General features: G+C 38.9%; 1 protein-coding gene across 3 annotated transcripts; it reads left to right on the top strand.

Moving 5' to 3' along the window:
* Window positions 1-988: 988 nt before the first annotated feature.
* Window positions 989-19,663, top strand: si:dkeyp-19e1.3 (TBC1 domain family member 3K). Of its 3 annotated transcripts, XM_067500737.1 has the most exons (15): window positions 989-1,240; window positions 1,558-1,623; window positions 11,734-11,807; window positions 12,375-12,460; window positions 12,640-12,679; window positions 12,795-12,875; window positions 13,182-13,289; window positions 13,374-13,483; window positions 14,807-14,855; window positions 16,126-16,246; window positions 16,469-16,563; window positions 16,788-16,853; window positions 17,071-17,170; window positions 17,641-17,793; window positions 17,906-19,663. In XM_067500737.1, exons 2-15 carry the CDS (start codon window positions 1,566-1,568, stop codon window positions 19,312-19,314), a joined length of 2,550 nt encoding a protein of 849 aa, XP_067356838.1. In that variant the 5' UTR covers window positions 989-1,240; window positions 1,558-1,565; the 3' UTR covers window positions 19,315-19,663. The 3 variants fall into 3 exon arrangements, with proteins under 3 accessions (XP_067356838.1, XP_067356839.1, XP_067356840.1); XM_067500738.1 differs by lacking the exon at window positions 1,558-1,623; XM_067500739.1 differs by lacking the exons at window positions 989-1,240; window positions 1,558-1,623; window positions 12,375-12,460 and having other exon boundaries at window positions 11,785-11,807.
* The last annotated feature ends 1,278 nt before the right edge of the window (window positions 19,664-20,941 follow it).

Below are 20,941 nucleotides of genomic sequence, written 5' to 3'. Positions count from 1 at the left end.
AATCCAGCTGGTATGAGAGAGGAAGAGGAACTGGCTTCTCAATCATGAATCAATGTTTAAAAAGTGCAGGAGAAACATAAGATGCAACAGAGAAGAAAGAATGCTGATAAACCGCTATCAATAAAGTCTGGTAATAGGCCTGTTTCACTTCAGACTGTGACTTGTCATATTAGCAAAGGGAATAAATTCGGACACTGAGAGCCACTGTTGCTCACCGTTTTAGATCACAGGTCATGTTCCACTGTCAGATTTTGATTTTGTATTAAATGACACTGTAATCCTATAGTTAATGATAGAACAAGGAAACGGTCGTTGTGGTCTATCCTCCAACAAAACATGTACTTAAAGCTTCACTACATCTAAAACAATTGCAGAACTAGACGCCACTAGATGTTTTAAGCCCCCCCCACCATCACCCCGAACAGGATAAACATTAAGATAATGGATGGATGGACCGCTTAACACATTGTTGTTGTGGCATAAGGCACACACTATCAGTGAGTCAGTTCAGACCATAAGATGTTTAGAATCTTTATATAAAGTGATGGTTTTAACTCTACACTATAAATTCCTAAATGACCATTAATCTTGGAGTGGGGGCAAATATGTCACAATAAATATCTGTATATCTAAGGGTCATCCAACAGAGGGCGCAACACGACAGCTGGTTATTTTAAAAGGTAAACTATTAAATACCACGAATATGTCAAGCTGCAACAAGCTAATGCTACACTTAGGTTAGCATCTTGCAAGTAAACTAGATAACGGTAATGTTAATGTTCGCATTATTTGGAGATAAGGTATCTGCTAGACAATCGCATTTAGACGTAAACTAAGGCGTTTTGCCCCTGCACTAATGTTAAAATTAATTAATAAATTATGGCACCTTACCGTCTTCTTGGTCAGTTACAGTTTTTGGCGAAACCCATGCTCAAACTTTCGGGTCCCTCCTGTGGTTGCGCGTGGCCGTGGCCGTGCGCGTGCGTCGCCGCTCAGTCTCCACTGGTGTACTGCCTTGGCAAGACAGCTGCAGCCAGCTCGCGGCGTGTGGAACTAGCCATAGGGGGGTGGGGGGCGTGAGTCCTTGTGCCCAGCGTTGGCTTCAGCGGAGCTAAGTTAGTCAGTCGACAGTCGGGGACGGCCCAGCCGCACAGCGATCCCTGGACAGCCGAGGGAGAGAATGAGAATAGTGGATTTTGTTAATTGTAGGTACAGCGCAGAAGAAAAGTCACTTGGAAAGGTAAGCTAAGCTAGTAACCGTTAGCGTCTTGGTTGAACTGTGTAGTATTTACTTACTGTACAATTATTATCAGCGCTTATGTCTGTATTCGACTTGACGCCGTTTTTTTGTTTGTTTGTTTGTTTGTTTGTTTTATATATCTGCTCCTGTGGTGTCTGTACAACTTGTTTAACGTTAACCCACCACGATCCACTCAAGAAAGCAGCCCCCGTTAATTCTGACGGCTAATCGCCCGTGTACAGCTGTGGATAATGTTAGATGTTGCCCCATTGTACACGTGGTTTCAAGAAATTAATTGCTCTTATATGCTCTTACAGCTCTTATTATGACAACTGATGCCATTTACCGTAAGAGCAGTTGGCTAACCGAAGAGATCATCTGTGGTAAGGCCAAAAAAATGAGCGGTTCTCTCCGGGGACTTTCTGATTTTGCATCACACTGTACGGGCGATAAACGATGAGTGTTTTTGGTGGGATCCGCTTCTGTCTTTCATTTTCTCGTTATCCACTCCAATAAGTAGCTATTGTTTACTGTTTGTTTGCAATGTCTCCATTTGAACATAGTTCTCTTTAAGTATTGGAATCCTCAAGTTCCGCATTCACAAAGCAGGTATGAGACAAGTGTCAAAATAAGGAACTCCTCTTGCGATCGAGACACAGCTCTTGTCATTGCCTCTTACTGTACAGATCTCGGATGCTCGAGCGTGGGCCCTTTTTGGAAGGTTAACTACGCGCCTCACAGGTTCATATATAGAGAGGGGGAGGTTGCAGGCAGTCCCAGTGTAAGATCTTCAGCAGTAGCTCTCATCCTCTGCCAGATGTCTTGTTGCCTATTTTTGTCCATTTGTTTACTGACATTTTCAGTGCAATGTAGCTCATTTTCATGCTACTAAAAGACAGTGCACATTATCTCTAACCATCTCATCCAATAAACATGCACTGTCATTCACTGATGTACATATATGTTTTTGTGAATGAGTTGGTGTTTTCTCCAGTCTCAGTACAACTCTGCAACCATGATTATTATTTTCCTTTGCTTAGCCACATACATACAATGCTCAGGCATAACATTATGGCCACCTGTGCAATTTAATGCAATCCAATACCATGGCTCTCCCATGAATTCTACTTTTATGAGGTTATAATTTCTCAATTTTTAGTTTGAAACTGTAAGAAAGGTGATAATTCTACTATGTGTTCATTATTGAGGTCAAAGTGGGTATTGGAGTCATATTGACCTGCATTATAAGAAGAGATGGTTATAATGTTTTCGCCACCCTATTTAAATTGAATGAGGTGCACTCCAGTATGTCCCCACTACCCACTTTGACCTCAATAATTAACACATAGCAGAATTATCACCTTTCTTACAGTTTCAACCTAAAAACTGAAAACATTATAACCTTGTAAAAGTCGAATACATGGAAGAGCCACTGTGTTGGATTGCATTCAATTGCACAGGTGTTCATAATGTTATGCATGATCAGTGTACATACATGCACAAGTCTACAAGCCAACAGCATAGGAAAAGCTAAACTAACTTTTATTGTTGCTATGATAAGCCCTTACAGGACATGGATGGCAGTGACGTGTGTGCCTGTGAACGAGAGAGGGAGAGACATTGTGTGACTGTGGGCTTATGATTTGAGGAGGAAACCCATCAGAAAGGTGACAGCACTGTTGTCATACTTTCCTCTGTAATGAGTAGCATGCAAAAGTCCTCCAGCAACTCTGTCTTCTCAAGTTGTACTTTTCTCAGATGATTTGCTTTTTGATTTATGTTCAAACCAGAAGTCTAGCTGACAACATTGGAGCTTAATTGCAAATGTGAGCTATAGTTTGGTAAAAAAAACAGCATTTTTTTTAAAAATTCAGATATTTAGATATTCTTACTATAGGGAAATATCAAGTCTCAGAGTAAGACGTTAATTTTATTTCCATCTATGGTTCACTCATCAATCAGCATTGTCTACTGTGGTGATAATATTATTTTAGGGGAGACACATCAAAAGCCTTTTTGTCCGTCTGAATGGTGTCTTTATGATGAATGACAATTGGGTACAAATGCACCAGTTTTACAAAACACACCACAAAGTGAAGCCTTTTGCTTACCACAAATAGACAGAACAGCCTTTAGCCATGCTGTGTGACTAATGTAACGTTATTTTAGATGTTTTAAAAATATTAATTTTGTCCATGTGCTTGGTTGTTGATTCAAATTTACAATGTCCTCACGCTCATCACATCCATTGTGAGATAGGCAAGAGGCCATCCTAAACAGGTGGTCAGTCTATGATAAGACTACATTCATGTGTGTGTTTGGACATAGATTCAACATGAAAACTCAGGCCAGCTTGTAGACTTGAATTGCTCATTTGTTATATAACATTTTTGACCTAATGCTGCCACAGTGATGATTGTGACTATTAGTACCTCTATAAAATGTTTACACCCACAACAAAGATCTATAATAAGAATGGGTTATGATGGCCAAGCATGTAGAAGGGTTGTTTTTCTAGTGTGGTTTTTTTTTTTATTTTAGCCAATTACAATTATATAATACAATACTCAAAGACATGCAACCTAATTTAGTGTTACAATTTCTTAGTATTTGAAGCCCTTCTTATAATGCTTCACTATCACTTGTTAGATCATTGCATTTGGGTTTTAGAGTGAGCTGCTGTTGGAAACAATCATGACATTTGCATGGTCCATTAATTAGCTAAACCATTTCCCCACACTAGTGAAATGTAGGTCACAATACAGTTAAGGCATGGGATTGTCATTCCAGCTGAAAACTGCTATACCACTCAAGATGAGTGATGGTTCCATGGGATAATAGCCCAAATAGATGTTAGTTTGTTTGTTTTTTTACATAAAAGCTATATTGGTCTATCTTGGAATTTCCCCTCCATGATTGTCTCTGGTTTGTGTCTTTTTTACATGCCACTAAATTTTTTTTTTTTCCTACAAATACTTAACCTCCTTTAACTGTTGAACCATGGTAAAATTACACTTACTTCTTCAATATACCATAATCCTGTTTCTGTGCTTGCAAACATAATTTGAATATGAAAACTATAATCAGTGCCATGTGCTGCAGTAAACCTAACAGTATTTCTGCTTAACTTTTGTTTTGAGACAAAATGTCTTTTTTTGGGGGGGGGGGGGGGGGGGGTGCATGCTATGTACTGTAGGTGTTTTTTAAAATTATTTAATCTTTTATGAATTGTGAAAACATGTACTATACTGTGGTTTGGCTAAGAGGGTTGTAGGGGTATAACAGTGGAACAGCATCAGATCTTGATGACCTATCGTTGCAGTAAATTCATTACTTGTTTTTAACGATATTTTAAAAATGGCTGGAAACAAAATAAAATGTAAAAGAAAAAAAAAAACATGATAATGTGCTGTTGCATAACTTTTTGAAACAATAATTTTCTCTGTTCATTTTTAAACACACATTCAAGTTAATTTTTAAATGACTAAGATAATGGTTTTTTATCATGTAGTAGCAATAATTACTTATTTTTGATGGGGGAATTTATCTGGTTTCCCTGATCCTACATCCCTGCTAGGAGGAGGATCCATTTATGAGAACATGGCTTTCTCTGTAGGGTCCTGGGGTTTTGTGTTTATGAATTCTGTTCCTTTTGACATTGCTGTCCTCCTCATACCAGCCCTGGGGAAACTTCTGCCACAAGGACATTCTGACTGGCCTGGGCCTCTATAAATGCGTGTGCTCATTTTTATATTTAGCCACCCTCCTTCCGCAGGTAAGGGGGAGGTAACTGTGAAAACAAGAGACAGTTCTTAGGCTTAGACAGACACAGGGTAAAAGGTTAGATAGTTTGACCTGTTGATTGTTGATAGTTAAGCTGTCATCCTTGTGCTGAGCTTTGAAAAAACTATGGGCCGGAGCCATGGTGGTAATACAGAGTCAGGCAGGACAGAAAAGCCCCATGGGGACAACAAGTTATTCTGAGCTTGTGCCTTTTCCCCAGTCTATTTGCTCTTCTCCAGTTGCTGCTATTTTCTATGCATGAACACAAAACACTAGCCATAGAAATGAAACGAGAGGGCAAGAGGGACAAGGAATCTCTTGTTAAGGAGACCTTGAGGCTGGGCATCAAGACCTCCAAGCATTAAGATTTTCTCACATTAGCTAAACATTCTTCTCTCTGATCTTAAGTTTATTTCCTAGTTTATAATGGTGTCAGTGGTTAAATACAGTGTTTGACATGTTTTTCTGCGAGGCATTGGTCGCTATGAGCAGCTGCTGAGAGCCTGTGGGAGTATTGGTAAACAATTGGCTATTGTCCATTCACCGTCTCACCTGCAAAACACATTTTGCTAGGACAAGCAGTTTTGTTATGTCTGTGGAGACCACCAATGGTATTGGAAGCATATGGGCCCAATTTATTCATACATACAATACACATATACTTGCTTATTGGTTATTTAATGCACCACATTTGAAGATGTAAAACAGGAAAAACTAGTATGTGTTGTTATGTAAAGCAGCTGTCATAATTGTGTGTTGTGCAGTCATACTGCTTTACACTAGAGCCTCAAACCTACCTTTATGTAGTTTAAGCAGCTTTCCTGTATCTCTTAAGTTCCATCTGGACTTCATATCTTCATACAGAATAGGGAGACTGTTGAACATCTTGTACCAGCCTTTTTTTTTTTAGATTTCCTGTTCTCCTAGGGGCTTCTCTCAGTTTTCTTTTTATAACATTCTTTTCAACAGCCAAATCAAAGTTTTGTTTAGAGGAGGTGAACAAAAGGTCTGTTCACGATGAATTTGAGTGCATGTAAACCTGAAACAGGAGCTGAAGTGTCATTAACACTGAAGATTCCTAGGCTTCTGTAATTGAAACCAAACACTTTCAATCTGTTTTTACAGCTACCTGCTCCTTGTTGAAAATGGTCAGATGATATTCTTTCTATCGGTCTGTTTTGCCATTGACTGATATGCATGCTTACATTCAAACACTGTGTGCCTGACACCCATTAAAACTGGAGCACTAAAACCATCTGGGACTTCAGACGTGTTCATGTAGAAATTATTGCCATGTGGCCGCTTCTTAGGCTGCTTACTTTTTTTGAACTGGAAGGACTTGCTAGTTTTCCACAATCACCATTAAGTTAATGTAGTGGCGGGGATAATAACAATACATTCCAGGACATTTTTTTAAGTTTATTTTTGTTAATTGTATTATTAATGTGCCAAGTTACTAAAATACATTTACATAATGAATTGTGTGCTATTTTATTTTAAGAAAAACAATAAATAACACAAGGTGTGAGATTTTGAGACAGATGGAGCCAGACTGAATAAATCACACAAATTCAACTCTTATGATAAGGTTTTCTTTGTTGTCTGTTTATGTTAGAAGTCCTAAGGGTGCGGTTATTAAACACTGAGAAAATGTTTGTTGTAATTGTTTTTTAAATAAGTAAAAAAGCTAAAGTTTTGGGAACTTTCTTTACTAATCAAAAATTAAATTAGCATTTCAAGCCCCAGGTAATGTAAACATGTGTGGGACAGTTAATAAGTTTATAATACAAACTGATAATATAGGACATACACAAGCTTGACATGGTATGGGAATTAGCTCTGTGAGGTTTATCAGGTTGAGTGAGTGCTTAACCCAAGCTCATCTGATCTCAAAACTAGAGTGTCCTTTGGCTGCCCACCATACAGCATTGACTTATCACATCTGCCATCCTCTCTTTCATCATGCCATCAACAGTTTGGGGTTACGGTTTTGAATGCCAGCTGCAGAAAAGATGTTCAGTGAAAATAAAAATGTGACGATAAAACTGCTACTCAGGGTATTTGTGTAATATCTGCATAATATCTGCGCAGTGATTGTAATTTAATGTTTTCACTGAGCAGTCACAATGAAAAGAATTTTGTGCTGTTGTAAACTTTCTGCACATTGATGTAGGTTCACATGAGGGTATCAGGTCAAGATCTCAGCTCACTAACGCACACACTTGCACAATTATTAAACCCAAACTGTCAAGTTTATGGGAGGTTGCTGCACTTCAAGGTCCTACAGTAAGTGGACCACTAATTCCCTCCTAGTTGTTATATAATCCCTTGTGATTACAATCTATTGTACGCTATAGGTGAGATGATGATGGATCCTGAAAATGTAGAAATAATGAGGCAAAACTAAGTACGTACAGCTGAATTTGTAATTAAAGGAAACTCTCAGTATAACAATCTTTATATAAAGTGAAAATCATCAGTTTAATTTATTTGTGTAGACAGTTGCATTGATAGATCAATGCAGGTTTGATTAGATTTATTTATTTTTTTTTAATTTAAGCTCACTAGACATCCACAGAAAAAAAGACATACCTGTCTCTGTAGGACATTTTGGTATTTAATCAATAAATATTTTTTTCCTTGCTGTTAAAAACCATATAGTTAGCTTGGTTGTCATTCAGAATGCTTTGCAAAGTGTTTGTGCACTTCAGTGCACTGAGCGCTTTTATAAGCAAGCCCAATTTAGAGCTCTATGTCATAACAGGAAATTATGTCACCCAGGCCCCACACTGACAGTCTCGCATCCTGAATGCACCCAGGTAATCCAAATCTAGCAATACAGAAAAGTGGGTTTTCTCAGAATATTCCGTGTCATTGGCTCCCTGTGGTCCTGACCCACTGCCTGTCACTGTCTAAACTGGCCAACCCACCACTTTCTCACCGCTACTTTATTTTGAGGGATATGTGGATGGATCATGTTAGAGATGCCAGTAACTGTTGTGTCTGCAGCTAACTCCCAACTTACATTCTTAGCTGTTATTCTACATGCTGTCTGAACATTTATAGTATCTCTCTTTTAATAATTCAAATACTAATTGCTGTAGTTTTCTCTCTTTTCTAATGTGTATTCATACTTATGACACACACTTTCTACTGTAACTACATACTCCCACAAATATGATGTTTAACTGAATTTGAATGGTCCCTCTTTTTACTCAGTGACGTTCACTGTTGTACTCACTTTGTGTCCTCCAGCTTCCATCTGTTTTCTCACCACAGCTGACCACTCGTTTAGTCATTTGAAAAGAGCTGTTCAATGTAAACTTCTTTAAACATCTACAAGGGGTTTTTGACAGATAACCTATTTGGGAGAGACTCATTGTTGGTGACTCACAAATAAAATACCAATGCTGTTAATGTACTAATGTACTAATGAACTGACCATCCTGTGGTATTACTCATATAGTCCTTGCTGATGACAAACACCAAGTATGGATAATTTGAGGCTTCTGTCAGCGTAAGGGTTTTCCTATTTTGGTTTCTAGTTGGAGGAAGAGGTTTATTTGTCACACTCTTTTTGTAGTTCTTATTGAACCTGTTGTTGAAGAAGTGGTGGTCACTGGTTTCCTTTTGTTCCTGACACACAATACTATCAGCAGTCTAGAGACTCAACACCGGAAGTAAGCAACTACAACCTAAAGATGAAGAATAACAGACGTTTTAAGCCAATTTACTTTGCAGACAGTGGTTTTAAAAAAAAGCTTACACATCCCATGCAGCTTGAATGAAATGTATCTGTTTATTTCCACGGTGGCCACTGGATTCTCACAATTCTTGCTAGTTGTGTTGATCATGTCTTGACTAGGAGTATTTATATATTGCTGAAATGACAGCTTCAGCCCAGAACAGAAAATAAGACGTTATCATTGTAATGACTAGTAGCACAATGACAGACTTACATATTGCTACATATTTAGACATATGTACCCTATCTGTCCGTGCCGGTAATGTTTAATAACCCAACAACACATTTCAGGCAATATTTGGGTTTTCACACATTAAAATACTGAAATTTTACCGAATGTCCAGTTTGCAAGTTCTCCTGGGGTTGATTCAAACAGACGCATGTCAGTTATGATGTAATAGTCTGTTGTAGTTTGGCCCATTTAACATAATATAACTTGTCTCCCCTAGGCTTAAAATGTATCCAGCGTACCAGATATAGGCAGGCATTTCTGGTGATCATATGATATAGGTGTGTTTATAACCAGGTTAATGGCAGTGCTTCACAGACAATCTGGTCAGCTGTTCTTGAAAATATGCTGATGTCTTGAAAAATCCTAAAGTAACCTGAGTTAGGATGAGAGAGAAAAAGGGAATTGTAAAAAGAAAAGCACAAAATAATTGAGCCCATTTTTTCTAGTTTCACTGAACACCTGTTAGAAAGCAGGCCCAGCTGTTATTGTGACGGAAAAAATAAATACTGTGTTTTGGAGATGAGGTATGTTATTGAGTACCCAATAAATTAAAAATACTGCATCATTATACATCTTTGATGATAAGTCCTGATACTAAAAATGAACGTAAGAAATATAAACCACAGGGTTTAATATAGGTTTTTTTTTTTTTTTTTTTTTACTCCGAACACCAGTCATCATTTCCATGATGGTATTATTTGTATACGTGACATTTTAATATAACTCTGTGAGGCTAGATGTGCATGCCAATTGCATCAAGATCTACATTATTTTACAAGAATTGACACACACTTCAGACACAATGTGTGTTTGTAGGGGAAAGATAAAGGGTCTTTGTGAGACATGGGGCAGGGGTCCTCACCCCTGTTGCTACTAGGGAAAAGTCAGGTTTGACTACTCAGCTGGCTACACGGTGTCAGCCATCAGTGAAAGTATTCATCAGTGCATTTGTTGCAGTGGTCTCTCCTGTAGTGTAAAAACACAATTCTGAAAGGTTCATTGTGCTTTTAACATTTTTTGCATTACCTACAAAGCAATTAAAATAACAAATTACCTTTTATTACTTACTTACTTAATTTACTATACTTTGACTTTTGTTTTCTCCCCTTTCTTAATTTGTCACATAACAGCATGTCAACATAGGCCTAGTTGTTTAAATTGATGCTTGAAATAAATCACAGAAAATATTAGTTAATCTTGATATTTTAATGTGAACAGCTCCTTTAAACTGTATGAATATGACTGTCCTAAGTTTCATCTCTTTTTGACCACTGCCACTGTGTGACTTAGCGTCATTCTAAGATGCTGACCTGGCAGACAAGTGGTGAGGCTGTTGTCTCTTCGGCAGATTTTCAGCCCTGACAACTGTTAAATGGCTGAGCCATGCTGCCAGAGCACATCAGGCAAGGGAGTTTGAGGGGGCAGATTGTGTTTAGAAGGAGGGGGTGAGGCTCCAGGTGCAGTTCTGCTTTCACCATAGGGGCTGGCCTCAGTTTTCTACATTTCTATGTGTTATCATTGGCTCAGGCCAGTGTGTTGCCTTTGTGTTTCTGATATTTAGCACCAGCACAACTGTATATGCACCAGAATTCAGACACTTTCCAGGCTTTCTTTTAGTCACAGTGAACGCAAACGCCCAACTCTGTTGTCGTGCAACTGCTGCAAAAGCGGGCAAATACAAACACCCGCAGGTGCACAACTCATTTATTCATTTATTCAAACAAACACAAGAACAATGTTGAAGTGAAAGGTGAACGAAACTTCAAGCACCCTTGAGTATTTCTTCGCAAGTGAGAAGGCATCTCACACGGACTATCTCCCGATGTTGGCTACATGTTTGAAAGGGAACCTCCACGACAATGTCAGGACCTGATCCTCGTGAAATTCTCTACAGTTCATGTCTGAAACAGGATTTAGAGACAAGAATTATTACATGTCTGCTTGTGATTAACAGCCTGGAATGACATGCAGATCAGGTCAAAATCTAGGTGGACATGGCAGTGTAGTGTGTCACAAATAATAAAGAGGAGCATACATCAAGTTCTTGTAATTTAAATAAATTAGAGGAACTTAGTGCAGTCATTCCAGCTACAACTGGTCTTAAGGCAAGTTGAATATTAGTGTCAGCCACCCTTGTATGTTGACACAGCTAGCATCTGGTATCAGTCTAGATTCTTTACAAAATCGGTCTAACATGAGAACAGATATATGACAATAAAATATACCACCCCCAATAATCTGCTATATATACCACTAATAATACTTCATTCTGAGAATCAGTGAACTCAAGCTGTTGTCTGTGGATATCAAACATTTGTTAGATAAAGTTCTGGGCTTTGGCAACAGAATGTTGCAGATAGTCTTGTGTCTTCATTCTCCGGCTTTGTATAGGCCCTGCATGTAACAACAGTTATTTTTAAAGAACAAAATATTATGTAACCTTTGTGATTCACACTATGGCTTTTATCAGTTGATATGTGACATTTGTCACAAATGTGTGTCCATTTTAGTTTTGATGATGGATAAATATATCAGCGAGCTGATTTCATTATAAGACCTATGGAAAGTAGTCTTTTTGATCTCTCCATAACCTCTCTATATTTTTCACACCCCTAACAACAACCAACAATAAATCACCAAACTAAACTTTGTTATTGTATAAATATTTGGTCACATATGTGGGTTATGCCAATTCTGTTGGTATTTAGTGACTTTTTATCTGCTTCTTTTCAGATTTTGAAATGAAGAAGGATATAGATACACTGATAGCAGAGGAACGCAGTGAAATCATCTCTAAATATGACAATGTAAGTGCGGGGACATGATACCCACCTCCTAACACTGAAGACAGTAGCCTAACGAATGGTTGATGAGTTCTTGGAGCAAACTATACAGCTGCATTCCCTTGCACTGATCAGCTTTGTTTAAAACTGATTTTAAGAGGCAAACTTTAAAACCTAAGAAATAATATTATGATCCTTTGAAACATAACATAATCAGGTGAGTGAATGAGACTCGAAAGCAAAGGAATATCTCTGCATTAGCACCAGGCTCTAAAGTGACTTTTGGCCACCGAAGCTTTTAACAGCACATTTCCACATTAAAATATATTTATCCAAAATGCCTATTGGCTCATACTAGTAAACCAGACATAAAATAACTAATTCCATTACCATTTTATCTCACCTCTTCTTGTAAAACATGTGAAACATCCTCCATTATGCAGCTATCAGGTTGTTAACTTTTACCAGTATCTCACATTTTTCCATGGCATGTTCAGTTCATTCATCATGGTTGTTTGCAGGGAATAAAAACACACCAATATTTGGCATAAGGTATTTTCTAATAGAGATTATGTTATGTGGATATTTCAGGGCAGGCAGGAGGGTGTCAACATTGACCCATGGGAGGATTCTGAATACATGGTTTATAAGGTCACGGACCGCTTCGGCTTCCTGCAGTAAGTCTCGGACAGATTCCCAGTAATCCATTGACTACATGTTTATATTGGTCTGGATTATCTCTGTCCTACTTCTTCTTGTCCACTTCTCCATCTCTTTCAAGATGTAAGGCTGTCTTTTTACTACTAAACTTTAAAATGTTTATATTTCTAATACATCTTTTGTGTTTCTTCTCCAGTGAAAAAGAGCTGCCAACACCTAGTGCACTTGAAGAGAAGGTGTGAACTTCTGTGCTGCACCACAAGTCCAGATTTTGACCTTGCATGTAATGAAATGACATCCTTTCACATATTCAGTGGACCACATGTATCTTTATGTCTCTTCTCTCCCCAGCAAAAGTGCCAGGAGATGGAGCGAGTAGAGAAATGGCTGAAGATGGTAAAGAACTGGGACAAGTACAGAAACAGTGAGAAGGTGTGTAACTCTGTACTAATACCTTCATTAACTTCTATTTTTTTGTTTAAAATATAGTGTATCATTTCACCCTTCACCACAACCATTTTCACTTATTCCTTACTTCCTTTACTTACTTCCTTTCATTATAGACAGCTAAAGAGTACAAGTGATCACTCCTTGTCATTCAGGAGCGTTAACAAGACCTTATAAATCAGCAGTCTTATGTGACCCTCCATCTCCTTGGTTTAGTTGTGATGAACTGTCCATTTATGTTTGGGGAGCCCTTCTTCATGTCTATCTGTATGTCTTTGTCACATGTTTCAGCTGGTAAAGCGTGTGTATAAAGGCATTCCACTGCAGCTGAGAGGCCAGGCTTGGGCCTTGCTTTTGGACATAGAGAAATTAAAAAAAGATAACGACGGAAAATATGAGGTGGGAATCTTAAATCAGATGGCAATTACTCTAAAATGTGGCTACTTCTTTTATAATAGTTTTTGTCCTCTGTATGTCCTCCAGAAAATGAAAGAGCAGGCTCGTAACTTATCCACAGAGATTAAACAGATAGACCTGGATGTGAACCGAACATTCAGGAACCACATCATGTTCAGGGAACGCTTTGGAGTAAAGTGAGTCCTTGATTTTACTGATGTGAATGATGTGAAGATTGGTTTGTATTTGAATGCATGTACACTGTTTTATTTCTTCCCTCTGACTAAATATGAGATTATTGGCACATTCATTTAATAAATCATATAAATATTATGTTCAGTTTTTCTGAGAAAACATGATCGCTGCTAATGTGTTTTGGGTCAGGTGAATTGGATACGATGACACAGTATAATCATATTTCCTAAGCAGTCTTCTTCAGAACTTTAAATATTTTTTAATCTTCTCATATAGTGTGTCTCGACAAAATCATGTTGTTGTGTTTTTTTTTTTTTTTTTTTTTTGTCATCTCACATGTCCAGGTTTGCGCATGCCAAGGTTTCTGTCGGGCATGTGACCCTTGTCCTAAACCTTGACGCAGCCACACACACACACACACACACACACACACACACACACACACACACAGAGACAGAGACATAAACTTAAAACCAAACCAAAGCGGTGGTTTCCTCTTCTCTGTGTTTTATTAGTCTTCCTGTCAGTGCACGAAACCCCACAGGAAATGGCATTCATACAGAAATGTGCACCGACATCAAGTGTTTCTCTACAGAATAACACTGCCCATATTATTGTTTGACAACAATACATCCTCTATATATAAAGCTAATAGAAAAAAAATGAAACGAGCTTTATCACCTTAAGCAAAAATAAGCTGATAGGATTGTGGGACTACTGGTTTGGCCTTGTTAGTTTGAAATCTAGGTGTATGACTGAGTGCTCCCATCTTGCCCTTTTGTAATGTATTTCCGCTTGAGTTTCAAAGCCACTTAGTCCAAACACCAAAACACTGCTCCATCCTGCTTGGCTGCCCATTCCTTCCCTGCAAGTCAGCAGCTGTCTTACTCACAACAAGACACTGACAGCTATTTAAAACTCCTTTCCTGTCACTGTCTATAAGACATTTATTTACTTTTGGGGGCTGGAGCGATACTTTTTCGTTTTAATCATATTTGTTAATACCCCTGCTCTACTCACAAACACAGTGACTCTAAAGTTCACTAAAACAATACAGACTTCATATGCAATCGGACGTAGAAACTGGATAGAAGCTGGCTAATTTAGTAGAAATTGTGTGAGGATTTATGATTTCATGTATCACAATACATATTTAAAACACCCACACTTTTAGGGTCAGGTCACTCATTTGTAACCATAGTACTAATACTTAACTGATGCCTTTCACAGAAGTCCCTCAGTAAAAAAAAAAGCAGTGGGCAGTGCTGAATATTTCAGCCATTTTTAAAGTTTTTAAACTTATGGTTTCTCTCTTCCCTCTTTAGGCAGCAGGCACTGTTTCATGTACTTGCAGCTTACTCTGTTTACAACACGGTAAGTGTGTTTGCACGTGTGTATATGTGTGCACACCTGACTGTGTATTGCATAATATAAAGTCATGTTTACTCTGCACTGCACCTCAGCAGTGTGTTGATTTCCTTACAGCAAAGAACAAGCCAAGAATTCTTGTTTAGAGCCTTGGGTGACATAATTTATTTATTAATGTGTCACAGTCTAAATTTACAACAAAACAACCAGACACTGTTGACACTATTTAACCCCCATCAACACCAAGCTCACCTTTAATGATGTGTTTTCAACTAGTGTTTAATTAATTCACAATTAATTTGTAGCTAATATGATAATAAATAGTTTGTCAGGTTTAAATTTAACAGTATAATCCATCAATACATTTACTAAAAATACTGTAAATTTGTGTTTTACACATAATGTGTGTTTTAAACCTGTATCTCAACACATAATGTATATTAGTCTGTGTATTTTAATTATTGTCCAAGCACAGATGCAGTTCAGTAGAAATTCAAATATTACAATCCAAAGCCTTATAGTATACAGAACATCTCTACACTGACGGTCCCTGTCCATTTTTCTGATTAGCTCGTGTATTCCTCTGTTTGTGGAGGTGTTTGAGCCAGAGGAAATGGCCATGTGCTGTTCCATTTCCCTTTATCCCCTCTTCTCAAACACTGCTCATAAGAAACTGGGTCAGCAGGAGACCGCGGGAAAAGGAGGGAGGGAGAGATAGTGGGGGAAAGTGTGTTTGTCCTTCTCGTCTATGTGATGGTAGGTAGAGAAGAATGTGTAGTTTAACCTCAGCGTAACCCTAATTATATTTACTGTATTTCCTTGAAAGGATACTTTGGAGCGTCCTTTTCTAGCTGCACAATACATCAGTCTTAATATGGACAAATACCAAGTGTGTGTCTGGTTTTGTGTATATGTGCCTGCTCAGAGCAGTATGTTTAATGTAAATTATTGAATCATGTTGGAGTCAATTTGGCAAACATGCAAATTGAAGACATGGCAATATGGAAAATGGATGTTGAACTACAATAAATATTTAAACAGCCTTTGGTAAAAGTGTTTATAATATTGTACCTGACTGTAGAGTAGGTGTGTGTCTCCTAGTGTATAGTAAATCCACACACATCTACAGTCTGCCATCAAGCCACGTCAGACCTTCAGCTGCACTCCTATCATCTTTCAGACTGTGTGTGTGTGTGTGTATGTGTCTGTCCTTTATTATATATAATTCTACTCCCATTCTCTTTAATTGAACTATGTTATCTCCTATGTTCACCAGGAGGTGAGCTACTGCCAGGGAATGAGTCAGATCGCTGCTATCTTGCTCATGTATCTGAATGAGGAAGAGGCTTTTTGGGCTCTGTCTCAGCTTCTTACCAACAGCAAGCATGCCATGCATGGTGAGTCACAGGAAGAAGATTGACAGAAAAAAGGCAGAGCTGATTATTAAATTAGAATTTTTGTTATTAAAAAGAATACACGTATATGATCAATACTGACTTTTTAAACATGTAGTTTTCAAATTCCCAATTTGATGTCTGTGTCTATTACCACACACTATTTATGGACTGGTGCTATATGTTTTGCTTTTTTTTTTTTTTTTTTCCTTTTTCCTGTGGCAGGATTCTTTATCCCGGGATTTCCCAAGCTGCTGCGTTTCCAGACCCACCATGACCTGATCCTCTCCAAAATGCTGCCTAAGCTGAAAAAACACCTGGTGAGTTAGGGCAAGCAAGACTTGGGCATGGACTGTTTATATTGCCATGTTCTGAAGTTTATTTTACCAGAACATTTCTCATTCTTTGATTCATTTATGTTGCTGAAGAACATGCGTTTCAAGTTTTACAGCAAGTCCAAGAGTCAGAACTATTTGTAACTGACCACAGATTAAATGTTGTGTCTTCTCATAGAAACTATGTCTCATTTATTTGTGCCCCACAGGACAAGGAGCAGATGACAACAGGGATTTACACCACCAAATGGTTTTTGCAGTGTTTCATTGAACGAGTAAGTAGTTTGTCACATTTCTTCAGCTTTTTAAAGAATACAAACCACATTTGTGTTCCATCCCTAAATCTTCCCTCTTTGTGTTTAGTACCAGATGTATTGGGTATTTGAAGAGTGGACATTAATCAATATATCTCAGTGCATTTTCCTTTTGAACATATTGAGGATGTTTTTACTACCAGGCTGACACTCTGTTGCTGTGTGTCTTACATAACAGACCCCTTTCACCCTTACCCTGCGTTTATGGGACATCTACATTTTGGAGGGAGAGAAGATGCTAACTGCCATGGCTTATACAACCCTCAAGTTACACAAGAGTAAGTATGAGGCTGATTTCACTGTCTTCTTTGCTGTGCCATGGTGAAAGAGTCAAACTACCTTCATGCCCAGATATAGTGGCAGCTGCTGTTTCTATACCAGTGAGTGTCCCTTTGTGGATTACATCGCCTGCTGCCTCTCGCTTGGCTGCCTTCTAACTGAATAGCTTACATAATGCAAGTGGACTGTTGCTGTGGAGGGATTCAAAAGATGACTTTTCATTGGATGCTTGCACAGCTATTGCCTCAGCACATTGTTTAAAATCATGTAAAAGAATGCTGTTGACAGGCTTTACTTAGTATTCTAAGGTTAATCCTATATTGAAGTGCTGTTTTTAGAAATAGCATGTCTTTATTATAGGTTAACATAATTTTAAAACAATCTAATTTTTTTTTAACCTGATAGATGTCACCTAGTACATGAGTTAAATTGTTTCTGTTTTGTGTCTGTATTGTGTGGATGCACACAGAGCGCATGCAGAAGCTTCCATTAGAGGACCTAAGGGAGTTCTTCCAGGAGCAGCTGACTGCTTCTTTCCTCTTTCCTGATGATGTTGTGATTGAACAGTTACAGGCAGCCATGTCTGAGCTTCGTAGTAAAAAGCTTGACCAACCTCCACCAGGTGCAGTTGTGCTCTTGTATTTTTTATTTTTCTTTTCACTATGAAGCAACAATAACCTCTAACTCTGATACATCTTTGAATATTTTTTTGTCCTGTGTTGATCTGACTTTAGCCAAGTCAGAAGAGCTGCCAAAGAAACCTCTGGGTCAGGAGAGACCAGTTCTTCTTCTTCCTCTGAAACCTGACTCTTCCCTTGAGGGAATGAATCTGCAGCCACACAGCCAACATAATACAGAAAGCCAGCAAACAGACAGCATCACCCTGCAGCAGACCCCTTTATCTGTAGAACCCAGGGCATTGAGAAACCTCTCCAGAGCAAACACACCTTCTATGCCTTCACCAGATCCAGTTGTAGTCCACACAGAAAGAACACCTTCTCCTGTGAAGCCTCGTGGAGCACCTTTACTACCTGCAAATGTTGGCAAACCCACTGTTGTGGTAGCTTTGGACAGCTGTGTGAAGGAGCCGCTTGAAGATGGGGGAAAACAAAAGAGCCAGACTGGTGACCCAGAGATTCAAGAAGAGGCTGTGGACTGGCCTCCACCCTACGAACCCCCTGCTTTTGATAGTCTCGTGTTGTCTGAGGAGGAGATCATGGACCTGCCAGATCTGCCACCTCCACCTTTCTTTTACACAGACCAGGGTGACCTGCCTCTGAATAGTGACTCACCCTACATGGGCACAGAGGATGGTCCAGTAAGCAGGCGTCACTCTCCTTCCCCTCGTTTGGTCCCCCCACTAGTTACTCAGATAAAGCTCTCTCCTAAACCACCCCAACCACCCAAGTCACTTGAACTCACACAGAAAAAAACTCCTCCCTCAAGGCCTTCCCCTGCTTGTGCTTTCACAGCATCTTCACCCGCCTCGTCCTCTCTCCAACTTCCTCATCCGAAGCCAACAAAGTTCCCAGTCTCTCTCTATGTTCCAGTGGGCACTGGAGACAGACGGCCCTCTAATACCTCCCAGTATGACAACCTGTCTGAGGCTGATGAAGAGGACCGCTGCTTGGAGAGGCTTTTGGGTTCCACACCTGAAGAAATTATCAGCACGCACAGCGCTCCACCACATACCACTGATAAAGAGTATGACCCGGCTCTCTACTCTTTGCCTCCACATCTTGTTTTTATTCCTCCTTCCTCTTCTCCTTATCCTCCCACGCGGTGTGCACTTCCCAGTTTGCCTCAGGAGACAGAACACGAAGGAGAAGACCGCTGGGTGCAGGACTCCATAATCCACCCACCACCACCTAGTTTTGCTGACAGAGTCACTTCCTTCCCGTGTAGCACTGCCAGCTGTTCAGACACACACATAACTACTTCGCCCTGTTACTCTAAGAATATCTCCAGGGGCCCCAGGGACCATTCTGCATTCCCAGCACCATTGTTGTACACTGGGTCTTCCCCGGGACATTCCAGGCCCTCAGGACAGTCAGTAGTAGGAGTGCCCACGGTCCTATCCACCCCAGACTTTTGCAGGATGCCTCCAAGTGGACAGCAGCTTCCCAAATCAGTAACGTTTTAAGGTTTTCCAAGTGTTATCCAAATTTCAAAATGTTCTGGACTGGACTTGATTAGTTTTCAAAGACATTTATTGCATAAAAGGTCAGTATATTATTAAATCTGTCAAAGCTTTTTGGGAATTCTAGAGTGTGGGTTCATGTAAGATTTTCTTTCACCGGTATGTGATATTTGCACCTTGTTTTTGAGGGCAGATAACTTTTCCAAGTGTAACTTGTATTTGCTACAAAAAAGTGTATATTAACTCACCCACTTATCAGTGTGTGGTTTTCAGTTTTATGTGAGGTAATGAGAAATTTAAAAAGAAACAGCTGCTTGTTTCAGTGTTGCTTTCTCGTGTTTGATTTTTTTTGTATTTTGTTTTTTCCAAAAAAAGTGTCTTAACATGATCAGAGTGCGCTGAGAGTAGCAACTCTAGGGCTTTCGACGTTGCAGAGTAAGGGCATTGTTACTAAACACCTAAAGCCTATATCTTTATCCCAATACTGTATACTTCTCATATGATTGGTATATACTGTGAGCAGGGTAACACATTTTAACAGTGTGTCAATCTATAACAAGAAACTTAATATAACAGTTTCTGCATCTTTCAGTCAATACTTGATGACATTGGACCACCGTGTCGCACCAAAGAAGTATAAATGGAAACTTTTGAAAGAATTGCTAAACTTGTCATTACCACCAGCAGGGAAGACTTCACAGTATGTCACTGGTATTAATACTGGAGCTTGTTTTATTCACATGAAACCCAGTCAAGTCATGTTTTTCTTTCCCAGGTAGGGTAAATTGGGTACAGTACTTTGCTGCTTTTGTACATTCTTTTAATAGGTTGGTACCACTTTCAAAATGTTTGTGTAGTTTGTCTAAAACAAGAGTAGCACCATCTAGTGGCCAGAAGTGTTATGGATTGGATTGGATTTGAGCCCCCAAACGAAGTTGACGCAGTACAGCACACTTCCATTGTCCAAAAGCTTTTCGAGGAAGTTAATTCTGGCTGTGATATAAATGCAACCTATAATACTTGTTTATAAATGCACACACTATAAGCTAGTGTTGACAAAAAAAGGAGCAGACTCATAATCACACTGTTCTTCCCTGTTATGGACCAGGGGAAGCTTAATTTATAAATGTATTATCCATAGCTTGATTTTAAAGCCATTGCAGGAATTCTGTTGTCAAGTTCTTGAGAAAAGGAAGTTGAGCCATAATATATTGTAAAATGATATAATAGTAAAATATGTTAATGTTAGATTCAGTTATACTGTATATTACAATATGTATTGTGTCCAAATGTTGTTGTTTTTTCTTTTGTTTTTTGCACTGACCGTTATTACCAATAGGTTTTGCAATTCTCTGTATTTTCTCTGGAATTCCAGGTTACTCCTCAAAAAACCTTTTTATTGCGAGAGATATTAGCAGTTGTTCAGTGGGTTGTTTATGAACTTTGGTCTGGCTAATGTGAATAATACCCAAGATCTTGGCCTGCACAAAAGTATGTTTGGCTGGCTGGAGTATCTAACGTCATGTGACCTGACCAGCAATTGTACATCAGTGCTCCTTTTATGGATCTGGTTTAAGCTGAGTCTCAGACCAAAGCTTATGTATATTTATACAGCTACTTAAGAGTTTTA

This window comes from Channa argus, chromosome 4 (genome assembly GCF_033026475.1).
Source record: "Channa argus isolate prfri chromosome 4, Channa argus male v1.0, whole genome shotgun sequence".
Lineage (NCBI taxonomy): Eukaryota > Metazoa > Chordata > Actinopteri > Anabantiformes > Channidae > Channa > Channa argus.
The sequence above is the reverse complement of the archived record's forward strand: the minus strand, read 5'-3'. Positions and strand labels throughout refer to the sequence as shown.

Excerpts from the sequence above, each read along its gene's own strand:
- si:dkeyp-19e1.3 (XM_067500737.1), top strand. The coding sequence starts at position 1,566 with ATGACAACTGATGCCATTTACCGTAAGAGCAGTTGGCTAACCGAAGAG. Across the intron at positions 12,680-12,794 it reads CTAGTGCACTTGAAGAGAAG|CAAAAGTGCCAGGAGATGGA; the intron begins GTGTGAACTTCT and ends TTCTCTCCCCAG. Across the intron at positions 17,171-17,640 it reads AACCCTCAAGTTACACAAGA|AGCGCATGCAGAAGCTTCCA; the intron begins GTAAGTATGAGG and ends GGATGCACACAG.